The sequence below is a fragment of the Salvelinus sp. IW2-2015 genome, linkage group LG14 (genome assembly GCF_002910315.2).
Source record: "Salvelinus sp. IW2-2015 linkage group LG14, ASM291031v2, whole genome shotgun sequence".
In the NCBI taxonomy this organism is placed as follows: domain Eukaryota; kingdom Metazoa; phylum Chordata; class Actinopteri; order Salmoniformes; family Salmonidae; genus Salvelinus; species Salvelinus sp. IW2-2015.
The window spans coordinates 17,559,153-17,571,570 of record NC_036854.1 but is presented as its reverse complement, the minus strand read 5'-3'; the positions used below and the strand labels follow the sequence as shown (position 1 = coordinate 17,571,570).

General features: G+C 44.6%; 1 protein-coding gene across 5 annotated transcripts in view; it reads left to right on the top strand.

The window, feature by feature from the left end:
- Window positions 1-18: 18 nt before the first annotated feature.
- Window positions 19-12,418, top strand: part of LOC111972542 (calcipressin-2) — a 122,330-nt gene continuing 109,930 nt past the window's right edge. For all 5 annotated transcript variants that reach the window (XR_011480876.1, XR_011480874.1, XR_011480877.1 and 2 more), the window contains exons 1-2: window positions 19-295; window positions 5,049-5,266. Coding sequence is in view for 1 of the 5 variants with exons in the window: in XM_023999547.2 (XP_023855315.1) it covers window positions 5,051-5,266 (216 nt within the window). In the remaining 4 variants the exon portion in view is untranslated. The remainder of the gene's footprint in view (window positions 296-5,048; window positions 5,267-12,418) is intronic.

The following is a 12,418-nucleotide window of genomic DNA, read 5'->3' as shown; positions in this document are numbered from 1 at the left end:
TCCCGAAGGCTCGCCAAAGCTCTGACGTAGTCTCCACCTTTGTTAAATTGACACTCCGCTCTCTGGTAGACTATTGGTCAAAGAATGCCCCCTGTGGACATAGCTGTATTTCATTACTGGGTAACAAACATCATTTGGATGCCGGAGGACAGTCATTGGTGAGTCAAACTGTCTGCAAAAACGTCAGGAGATTATCGGCGCGCAGCTGGAATGCAAGGTTGATTCACAAAGAAGAGTGAGGAGGTAGAGAGACAACGCCGAAGACACCACAGTCGGACCGAATCACACCGCACAGGTAGAGAGAGAAGCGATGGCGACTCGGGTTTCGCATATCGCGTTTCTATGTGGAACATTGACAGTAGCCTAATGCAAACAAGTGTGTCGCTTGCGTTGCATTGAAGTTGTTGGGTGTGTAGGGTAGTGTCAGCGGGTGGGAAAGTGCTCTAACTTGCAAGCGAATGACTTTCACCGAGACTTGAATAGAGGTTACAATGGGATTTTTTTAGCGGCGATGATGGAATTGTCCTGTCCCCCAAAATAGGCAGATTTTAGGCTAACGTAAGCTATATGATTTTCTTTAAATGTATTTAGTTTAGCCATCCATTTATGTTGCCTGGCAATTTAGAGGTTATGTAGCCTAACTCCTTTCCCCCAATGTAACCCCTATGATGTTTTAGTGACATTGACCGTTTCTGAGACCGAAATACCAGCTGTCAACGCAACGCGTCTCTTTGAACATCATGACAGCCACTCTTGACTTTACAAGCAGTTTAGAAAARGTCCAAATAATTGTCTGTTCATCTTGAATTATTGTTCAACATCCTACTGGAAAAGTAGGCTACATGTAGCCAATAGATGTATAGCATATTGATAGATTGTATAAGACCTGAGGTAGGCTATCGGGTGTGAGGTATGATTCAGTTGTTTCCACTATTCTTCCCCATGAGAAAGTTGTGTTGTTCCGACAGCCAAAGAGCGGTCCCTCCAGACATTCTCCCTCTGACACCAACAGGTTGCTATTGGTTAAACCTCTGCAGATATGACTCATTGAAAGTCTGAATGAATGTCTGCCTCATATTGCTGCTTCCTTGTGGGGATACATATGATTGATCTAGCTGTTGCATAGACTGTCAGTAACTAGCTGAGAATTCTTCTCGACTCCACGAAGCTGAGAATTATCAGCTAGTCGGTAACTAAATGGTTACATTCATGATTACATTCAGTAAGCAATATTGCATGCCACTTTTTATAAACTGGGTGGGACGAGCCATGAATGCTATTTGGCTGACAGCCATGGTATATCAGACCATATACTACGGGTATGACAAAACATTTATTTTTACTGGTCTAGTTATGTTGGTAACCAGTTTATAATAGCAATAAGGCACCTCTGGGGTTTGTAATATATGGCCAATATACCACGGCTAAGGGCTGTGACCAGGCACTCTGTGATGCGTGTTGCCTAAGAACAGCCCTTAGCCGTGGTATATTGGCCATATACCACACCTCCTCGGGTCTTATTGCTTAATTATAGCATTGTAACAATTGTAGCCTACATGTTTTTCCTTTGTACCTTGATATGATTGATGGTATGTTAGTAACTTCTTCATCAGATGATTTTATGAACAAAAGGTTATCATTATCAAGCCATATGGTGCCAGCTGCATCACCACCACTACCATCCCTCTTTCACGCTCTCTCTCTCTCTCTCTCTCTTTCTTCTCTCACTCTCTCTCTCTTCCTCTCTCCCTGCCTCTTTCACTCTCTCTCTCTCTCCCTCTTTCACTCTCTCTCTCTCTCTCTCCCTCTTTCACTCTTTCACTCTCTCTCTCTCTCTCTCCTCTCTCTTTCACTCTCTATCTGTGGGATAGAGCAGATAAGCATGTTTCCCCATGAGATCAGTGAAATGGAACAATTGACAATTGGAATGTTCCCACAATGGGCCAATAAATATAGCCTAATGATTTTAGTCATTGACCTTGTGGTTTGTCTAATGTTCCTTGCCTCATAGTTAGCATAGTTAGTTTGTAGAACAGTCATTTGATGGTCCATTGATTCCATTCATAATGAAGAGATATTTGCATTAAGCCTTGTTTATCATTCTGATTATTTGGGAAAGTACAGTGCTTAATTAATGTATTCAATCTAATCAGTCATCTTTCGTCTGAGATGATGAGTAAACAAGCATACAAGTGACTAATGGGAGTGGCATGGAGAGACAGTCAGACAGACAGTCAGACAGACAGACTGCTGCACCTCAAAGGCTGTTGACTCTCAGTTCTGAATGCATCATTCTATTCTCTGGACCTGTTCAACTCTGACTGTCAAACCCAAACTCATATCCTCTTCAGCAGAAGACGTGTGTGTGTGTGTGTGTGTGTGTGTGTGTGTGTGTGTGTGTGTGGTGTGTGTGTGTGTGTGTGTGTGTGTGTGTGTGTGTGTGTGTGTGTGTGTGTGTGTGTGTGTGTGTGTGTGTGGTGTGTGTGTGTGGGTGTGTGTGTGTGTGTGTGTGTGTGTGTGTGTGTGTGTCAGAAGAGAATGACTGCCCCCTCCCATTGAAGCCATGGAAGTTCAAGGTCGACAACTGTACTACAGGCATTGTTAGCAGAAAACAGGATCCCCATTAGAGTAAATGTGGTGAATCTTCTTGTAAATATATATTTTTTATCAAAGACAATAATTGCTTCTAATACACCAGATGTACTGTATGTTCTTGAACAGATTATTTAAAAATCGCACACAGAAGAAGTTGTAAGGATAATTTAGTAGCTAATGGCAGCCTGTAGTAACCCGGTCGGCCTTCAACTTGAGTTAATCAATGAGAGGGGACAGCACTGAGCTAGCCTGCACATGTTATGTCTCCATTAGACGCCATCACAGATAGAACAATGACACAGATATTTCACCGGATTTAATGTGAAGCATACGGTTGGCGTTTCCAGTCACTACCAAATATGGTGATGAGAGGAAGCCCAGTGGCTGGCAGTGGGAGAAGATGGAGCGAGATGGATTTTGGTCGACATTCTGCTCATTTTCTCATCGATCAAACATTTGATCTCCATACAGTTTTCAGTTTCCAAAACTAGAATCTGTAACAAACAGAGTGGACTGCGTTTTGTAGACTTTACCCTTTGCCAAAGTTTCAAAACAAATTGCGTTGTTTAGAAGGAATGCAAGGGCCAATTGGGGTATTGCACACAAGCACTTCACAGAGTAGGCGTTCCCTAACGGAAATATGCTAATAAATGATAGAACACGCCAATAGGAACTCACTGGCTCGAGCTTGGCTCTGCCCACCTCCTTGCTTATTCTGCCCACTATGATTAATTTGCTCCCATTAGAAACGACAGGCTGTGGTCTATCTTGGGTTAGTTATAAAAATCTTTGACGCCGTCTTAACCGACTTCATTTGGCTTCAGTGCGCTATTGAGTCTTCACATAGCAATGAATAGTGTGACTTGATCGATGGCTTTGTCCATTCATATATACAGTTGTGTGTGTGTGTGTGTGTTTGCGCATGCATGCGGGGGAGAGAGGGAGCATCCGTGTGTGTGTGTGTGTGTGTGTGTGTGTTCTTGTTTTGTCTCTCCTAACAGCCTTGTCTCAGACCACAGGGCACAATGCTGATATTGAAATTAAATAGGGCCCTGTCTGTCTGGAACACTTCAATTTAATCAAGCACCCCAGCAATCTGTGGATTTCATTAGTGTTGCAGCAATTTACAACAGCGTTTACACAGGCCAGGAATGATCCAGACAGCTACAGTCGCTATCTATAGCCTTTTGTGAGTGTTTGTGTGTGTCCACAACAGTGTGTTTGTGTGTGTGTATGTTTGTGTGTGTCCACTGTCCATAACAGTGTGTTTGTGTGTGTGTGTTTCCACTGTCCATAACAGAGTGTGTGTGTGTGACGAGTGATGTGCTGATCCTAAAATAGCCACGGGATGTGTGTGAGTATGAGGCTGCTGGTGACAGTGCAGGCTTGCCAGCGGACTGGAGATGTCATGGTCTATTAATGACAGGGAAACCGTGACAAGCACCTAATTCCTTCACGTCTCCATATCTCCTTCTCACCTCTGTTGTATCTGCTCTACTCCTATACTCTACCTCTCTCCATCCTCCACTCTCACCCGCCAATCCTCCTCTCCATGCCCTCTCCTCTATCCCTCCTCCTTCCTTCCTCCACTCCTTCCCTCATCACACCTCTGTGGGATCACCCATCTCTAAGCCCATCACCTAACCTTTTGGCAGAGTATTAGTGGCCTGGGCCAGAGGTTAACATCCATCCTACCTCTCTCCATCCTCCACTCTCACCCGCCAATCCTCCTCTCCATGCCCTCTCCTCTATCCCTCCTCCTTCCTTCCTCCACTCCTTCCCTCATCACACCTCTGTGGGATCACCCATCTCTAAGCCCATCACCTAACCTTTTGGCAGAGTATTAGTGGCCTGGGCCAGAGGTTAACATCTGTTGGCTTGGGGTTGGAGAGGTTAACACTCTCTATTCTCTCTTTCTCTCTGTCTCTCTATTTCTCTCTCTCTATTCTCTCTCTCTCTCTGTCTTTCTGTGTTGTTTTAACTGCCTGTGGAGGTGGACTGTTTTAGAAGTCATCGGTGGTTGTGAGATCAGATTCATCAGATCACCATTAATACGCTGTCTAACAACACTTTCCACTCTGTGACTATGGAATGAATCCTGTCAGGTGCACTTCAGATATATGGTCAAATATATAGAGGAGGAAGAGAGGAGGGAGAGGTGGGAGGACAGGGGTTCACAACCAAGATGATGTCATAGTAAGACAATCTGTGAGGTTAAGCCTCAGAACACGTTTGTTATTGTAGAACAAGAGCTAAAGATACAGCTAGTCCTGTGTGTATTTAACTGAGTGTGAGCTCTGTATTCAGTTACATCAGTGGTCAGTTAACCTTCAAGTGAACTGGTACCGAGGAGAGTTTGACTGTCCACTTCTTCCCCCTAGGAGCCATCACAGCATTTGGACTGAGCATACCCATATCTCTCTCTCTCTCTCTCTCTCTCTCTCTCTCTGTAGCCATGAAGGGGGAGCATTTATTTTCCAACCTGAGAAACGCCACGTTCTACCAGCGGGTCTACCTACTGGGGGGCGAGGAGCTGCTGGTACTGCAAAGCACTGTGGGACATCCCGCGCTGGGCGACAGCTTCCACCAGATCACCGACTTTAACGACCTGCCCACCTCCCTTTTCGCCTGCAACGTGGACCAGTCTGTGTTTGAGGATCAGGAGGGCAAGGTAAGGTCAAACCACTCTCTTCTTATTCACAGGGGAGAGAGTTGCTCAATGTCCCCCTGCTATTTTCACTTAGGCTTAGTTGGTTCTCTTGTTTGGCTTGTCTAAGGAAAAGTGATTCAAGGTGATAAAACTGTAAAGGTCACATTGTCCATGAGATTGACCTTGTTTATCCTCCTGGTCCATGCGTCCAKCACAGTTGTTGTTATTTATGGTACGATGGTTTTCTTGGTACTGTATTTCTTGGTGCACTCTGGTCCGTATGGCATAAAGTTGATTCATCTCAGGGGCTGTTCATCTTCTGAGAGCAATTGAGGGCAATTTGCCATTGGCAAAGAAACACACAGTGAATATCTCTCTGACCTACTGTACTCCACTCTGTGGATGCCTGGCAGCCATTTTCTACATTTATCTGGTGTCATCTCTCCCTGGCCGTCTTCGTACTCAACGCTGTCCTCATAATCCACCATTACCCGGGGTTGGCCTGTCAGGCCTGTTATGTCATCCAGTTTCCCCCGAGTGGCGCAGCGGTCTAAGGCACTGCATCTCAGTGCTAGAGGCGTCACTACATACACCCTGGTTCAATTCCAGGCTGTATCACAACCGGCCGTGATTGGGAGTCCCATAAGACGGCGCACAATTGGCCCAGCGTCGGGTTTGGCCGGTGTAGGCTGTCATTGTAAATAATAATTTGTTCTTCTTGCCTAGTTAAATATAATAAATAGAAAATCCAGCTGAAGTTGAGATCAAAAGCTACCATTCTGATGGGGGCTGGTCATCCACTGTACCTCTAGTTATACACTATCATGGCAGGCAGTGGTTTTGATATGTGGCTGAGGAGTCCTAATAGATGTCKACAGGGCCATATAACTTGTTGGAAGTTCTATCTGGTGCTCTGAATCTCAGTATCTCAGAGGTCAAGGGTCATTGTCGTCTGAGTGTCAACAAGGGCTCTAGTGTGACCATTTTGGTTGCATGCTCCTAAATATTTAGCTGTGCGACCTGGAAACACAAACACAGTGTTCCCCCACACCAATTTAATTTGTTACTGTTGTAATGATTCGCTCTACTGTTGTTTCTGAGTGCACTAGAGTAAAAAGCGAGTGCATATTCGTTACCATCATGGTTGTACCGCAGCGAATCTAACGGCTTATTTCTACCCCCAACAGTTTACAAGATATGACACACATCTAAAAAAAATAATCTTCCTATGGCGGATTGGCGGGCTGCATTTTACATTCAGAAACCATGTCGCGGGTCGTTCTAAATCGTCTCGCGGCCCATTTGTTTACACCTTGTTTCGTCATGTTACTTCATTAGCTAGCTAACGAACAACCTGGTAACTTTACTAGTAGACTATATCTGAATATCTGGGGGCACAGAGAGAAAGGGGTATCTTCTTCAGGAGATCACTGATCATAGCAATGAATGAATGAATGACTGATCTCTTGCATGTCATCACTCACAAACATGATGTTCTTAAAGAGACGGTGTACACATTTCAACGTAATGCATCTCAATATAGTGCTTTTCCACAACGCAGACACCTAACATTCCACACATGACTTTGTAAGTTCAATGACAGTTATTTGTATCATTTTAGRTTGATATAATACACATGTATTTAAAGGGTTACATTGGTTTCTAGGGCACAACATGTGCTTCAGAAGTAGCTAGAATAGATATAGGCCCCAATATAGATTATACAGTACCAGTCAAGTTTGGACACATCTACTCATTCCAGGGATTTCCTTTATTTTTACTATTTTCTACATTGTAGAATAATAGTGAAGACATAAACTATTCAATAACACAAATGGAGTCATGTCGTAACCAAAAAAAGTGTTAAACAAATCAAAATGTATTTTATATTTGAGATTCTTCAAAGTAGCCCCCCTTTGCCTTGATGACAGCTTTGCACACTTGGCATTCTCTCAACCAGCTTCGTGAGATAGTCACCTGGAATGCATTTCAATTAACTGGTGTGCCTTGTTAATTTGTGTAATTTCTTTCCTTCTTTAAAGCGTTTGAGCCAATCAGTTGTGTTGTGACAAGGTAAGGGTGGTATAGAGAAGYTAGCCCTATTTGGTAAAAGACCAAGTCCATATTATGACAAGAACAGCTTGAATAAGCAAAGAGAAACGACAGTCCATCATTACTTTAAGACATGAAGGTCAGTCAATCAGTTTCTTCAAGTGCAGTCGCAAAAACCATCAAGCGCTATGATGAAACTGGCTCTCATGAGGACCGCCACAGGAAAGGAAGACCCAGAGTTACGTCTGCTGCAGAGGATAAGTTCATTAGAGTTACCAGCCTCAGAAATTTGTATCCCAAATAAATGCTTCACAGAGTTCAAGTAACAGACACATCTCAACATGAACTGTTCAGAAGAGAATGCATGAATCAGGACTTCATGGTCGAATTGCTGCAAAGAAACCACTACTAAAGGACACCAATAACAAGAAGAGATTTGCTTGGGCCAAGAAACACGAGCAATGGACATTAGACCGGTGGAAATCTGTCCTTTGGTCTGATGAGTTCAAATTTTAGATTTTTGGTTCCAACCGCTGTGTCTTTGTGAGATGCAGAGTAGGTGAACAGATGATCTCCGCATGTGTGGTTTCCACCGTGAAGCATGGAGGAGGATGTGTGATGGTGTGGGGTTGCTTTGCTGGTGACACTGTCAGTGACTTATTTAGAATTCAAGGCACTCTTAACCAGCATGGCTACCACAGCATTATGCAGCGATACGCTTAGTGGGACTATCATTTGTTTTTCAACAGGACAATGACCCAACAGACCTCCAGGCTGTGTAAAGAGAGTGATGGAGTGCTGCATCAAATGACCTTGGCTCCACAATCACCCGACCTCAACCAAATTGAGATAGTTTGGGATGAGTTGGACCGCAGAGTGAAGGAAAAGCAGCCAACAAGTGCTCAGCATATGTGGGAATTCCTTCAAGACTGTTGGAAAAGCATTTCAGGTGAAACTGGTTGACAGAATGCAAGAGTGTGCAAAGCTGTCATCAAGGCAAAGGGTGGCTACTTTGAAGAATCTTAAATCTAAAATATATTTAGATTTGTTTAACACGTTTTTGGTTACGACATGATTACATATGTGTTATTTCATAGTTCTGATGTCTTCACTATTATTATACAATGTAGACAATAGTAAAAAATAAATAAAAAACCTTTTGACTGGTACTGTATCTCAATCGATTTAAAAAACAACTTTCTGGTGCTCTGAAATGTTATGTTGTGGTCCTAACTTTTTACAATTTAGAGCCCTGGTGTCAACACAGTTTAGCGACCTTGACCTCGGCTCCCCCTCGTACATCAACAGACGTTTTTCTTGACGTTTGTGAGATGAAAATAAAAAAGACTAAGAGAGTGAGTCCAGTCCACTCCCTCTGCTTTTCTACTGAATGTGGACATACTTCCTGAGGCGTTCTCATCGAGAACTCTTTGCTTCACTGTGTCCTGTTGTGGTCTGTGTGTGCTGGGGAGCATTGCTCTTCTGTGCCCCTCTCTGGAGCAGAGGTCATGTGAACAGAGCAGAGGAACTGTGCTAGTCAGGTCTTTCTGCCCCAGTGAACAGTCCCATTTCCAGCCCCAACACCAGCTCCATCCTCTTACCCTGCCCCGTCCCAGCTCAAATCCCAACACCAGCTCCATTCTCTTACCCTGCCCCGTCCCAGCTCAAGCCCCAACACCAGCTCCATTCTCTTACCCTGCCCCGTCCCAGCTCCAAGCCCAAACACCAGCTCCATCCTTCTTACCCTCCCCGCCCGCACCCAACACCAGCTCCATTCTCTTACCCTGCCCCGTCCCAGCTCAAGCCCCAACACCAGCTCCATCCTCTGCCCCAACCCCATCTCCAACTTCAGCCCCAAACCCAGCAGCCTCATACCCAGACCCAGCCCCCTGCTCCAGCCACAACCTCAGCAGCCTCATACCCAGCCCCCGGCACCAGCCGGCTCCAGCCTGCGTCAGTCAGAGAAGAGACATTAGCTGGTCGGCCACACCACTGCTTTGATCCTCATGCTGTGCGACAGCTGCATACAGAAGCCATTCCTCCAGGACAGCAGCAGGCTAAAGGTGATCCATCACTCATGAGTCACACATACTGACATACACACGCCTGGACATGGCTGGACTGGACTGGCCTCTTGGGACTGTACTAGACTGGGTTGGGATGGTATAGGATAGGATGGGCTGTCTCTTAGAGTGGATAATGGGAGGAAGAAAAGCAATGAAGGGAGAGGAAAAGGCAGGATATTAGGTCTAAGAAGTGGAGGGAGGGAGGAAGAGGAGGATGCATTCAACTGACTTGAGTGACGGTAATATAGGTAAAACATACCCGTTGCCATGACAACCACTTTAAGCATTCCATTTCCCTCTATAATGAGCCCTAATGAACCTTAACATCAGTCTGCCAGTGAGGCATCATCACCCAGGGCCTCTGCTTCTACTGACTGATCTACCAGGGTGAAATCAGTCCGACAGCACCTGGATGTTTCCCTCTCCGTTTTTCTCCCTGATTTGCCTCGCCGTCAAATTTATTTGTGTGAAGCATAGTTTCTGTTTGCACCCGAGCCAGAATCAATTTAACAGGCTATGTGATAAGATTACTTTGATGAGAATCCCTGGGTGATGAATCATGACTATTTATAGCTGCATAGTGTTAGCTATTAGCCTGTCTCTAATAATAGTTCAGTCTGTCTGGGGACTGGGGGTGGAAAATCAGTCAGTCCTAAAGCCCCAGTGGGCTGCAATGGAATTTGGAGTGTCATTATTGGCCCCCTCGGTTCCAAGTTCCAACGACTTGATTTACCTCTAAGTGTCCTCTCAGTTGAGTGTCCAGACTGTTTCCAGGACCAGGGGTTAGACAGACACTTTTAGAGCTTAAGGATATTTAAACCAGAGATTTGCACCTCCAAGACTAATACTAAATTGGATGGAGTCCCTGGTTCCATTTGTGTGCCACATACCTTTTCCTCTAGTCCCTCTCTACCCAGGGTCTTTTCTCAATCGATAGTATTGATCGTCAGCTTGGAAATGTCAAGGTACAGCGAAGGAGTCTGAGTATGATTCATAACCAGGTCGATGGGGACTGACTGACGTGGCATTGCAGATGACAGTGAACCCAGATTGCGGTTGACAGGGAGCGCTCATGAGACTGACGTGCTCTTGGCTTTTCTGTTTTCTTTTACGAGGTGATTTTCTTTGTCGTTTAAAGCAGCAACACGCTCCTGAGGAGAATGTAGGCTAATAGTGTAGATATTTGTGTCTAATAGCAGCCTACTACTAAATAAAATTTAGAAGGTATTGTTTAGTAAAAATGAATGCAGTAAGCAACAAATAGCAGCATACTAGGCTGACCCATCCTGAGAATGCATCATCTAATTTTWTTTWWTTTTTTATTTCACCTTTATTTAACCAGGTAGGCAAGTTGAGAACAAGTTCTCATTTACAGTTGCGACCTGGCCAAGATAAAGCAAAGCAGTTCGACACATACAACAACACAGAGTTACACATGGAGTAAAACAAACATCAGTCAATAATACAGTAGAAAAATAAGTCTATATACAATGTGAGCAAATGAGGTGAGATAAGGGAGGTAAAGGCAAAAAAAGGCCAGGGTGGCGAGGTAAATACAATATAGCAAGTAAAACACTGGAATGGTAGATTTGCAATGGAAGAATGTGCAAAGTAGAAATAMAAATAATGGGGTGCAAAGAAGCAAAATAAATAAATACAGTAGGGGAAGAGGTAGTTGTTTGGGCTAAATTATAGATGGGCTATGTACAGGTGCAGTAATCTGTGAGCTGCTCTGACAGCTGGTGCTTAAAGCTCGTGAGGGAGATAAGTGTTTCCAGTTTCAGAGATTTTTGTAGTTCATTCCAGTCATTGGCAGCAGAGAACTGGAAGGAGAGGTGACAAAAGGAGGAATTGGCTTTGGGGGTGACCAGAGAGATATACCTGCTGGAGCGCGTGCTACAGGTGGGTGCTGCTATGGTGACCAGCGAGCTGAGATAAGGGGGGACTTTACCTAGCAGGGTCTTGTAGATGACCTGGAGCCAGTGGGTTTGGCGACAAGTATGAAGTGAGGGCCAGCCAACGAGAGCGTACAGGTCGCAGTGGTGGGTAGTATATGGGGCACTGATGGCACTGTGATAGACTGCATCCAATTTATTGAGTAGGGTATTGGAGACTATTTTGTAAATGACATCGTCGAGGATCGGTAGGATGGTCAGTTTTACGAGGGTATGTTTGGCAGCATGAGTGAAGGATGCTTTGTTGCGAAATAGGAAGCCAATTCTAGATTTAACTTTGGATTGGAGATGTTTGATGTGAGTCTGGAAGGAGAGTTTACAGTCTAACCAGACACCTAGGTATTTGTAGTTATCCATGATTTGTAGGGGTCAGATTTTGCAGCTCTTTCAGAACATAGCTGACTGGATTTGGGAGAATGACAAATGGGGAAGTCTTGGGCGAGTTGCTATGGCGGTGCAGTGCTGTTGACCGGGGTAGGATAGCCAGGTGGAAAGCATGGCAGCCGTAGAAAAATGCTTATTGAAATTCTCAATTATAGTGGATTTCTCGGTGGTGACAGAGTTTCCTATCCTCAGTGCAGTGTTTAGCTGGGAGGGGTGTTCTTATTCTCCATGGACTTTACAGTGTCCCAGAACATTTTTGAGTTTGTCGCAGGAAGCAAATTTCTGCTTGAAAAAGCTAGCCTTGGCTTTTCTAACTGCCAGTGTATATTGGTTTCTAACTTCCCTGAAAAAGTTGCATATCACGGGGCTGTTCGATTGTAATGCAGAACGCCACAGGATGGTTTTTGTGTTGGTTAAGGGCAGTCAGGTCTGGAGAGAACCAAGGGCTATATCTTGCTTCCTGGTTCTAAATTTCTTGAATGGGGCATGCTATTTAAGATGGTGAGGAAGGCATTTAAAAAAAAAAATAACCAGTAATCCTCTACTGACATAATGAGGTCAATACTCTCTCTCAGCAGTGGATTCCGGGCAGGTCGATTAGAAGGCAATGCTCGCTGAAGTGTTTTAGAGAGCTTTCTTGCAGTTGATGAGGGGTGGTCGTTTGACCGCTGACAACCTTATACAGATGCAGGCAATGAGGCAGTGATCGCTGATCA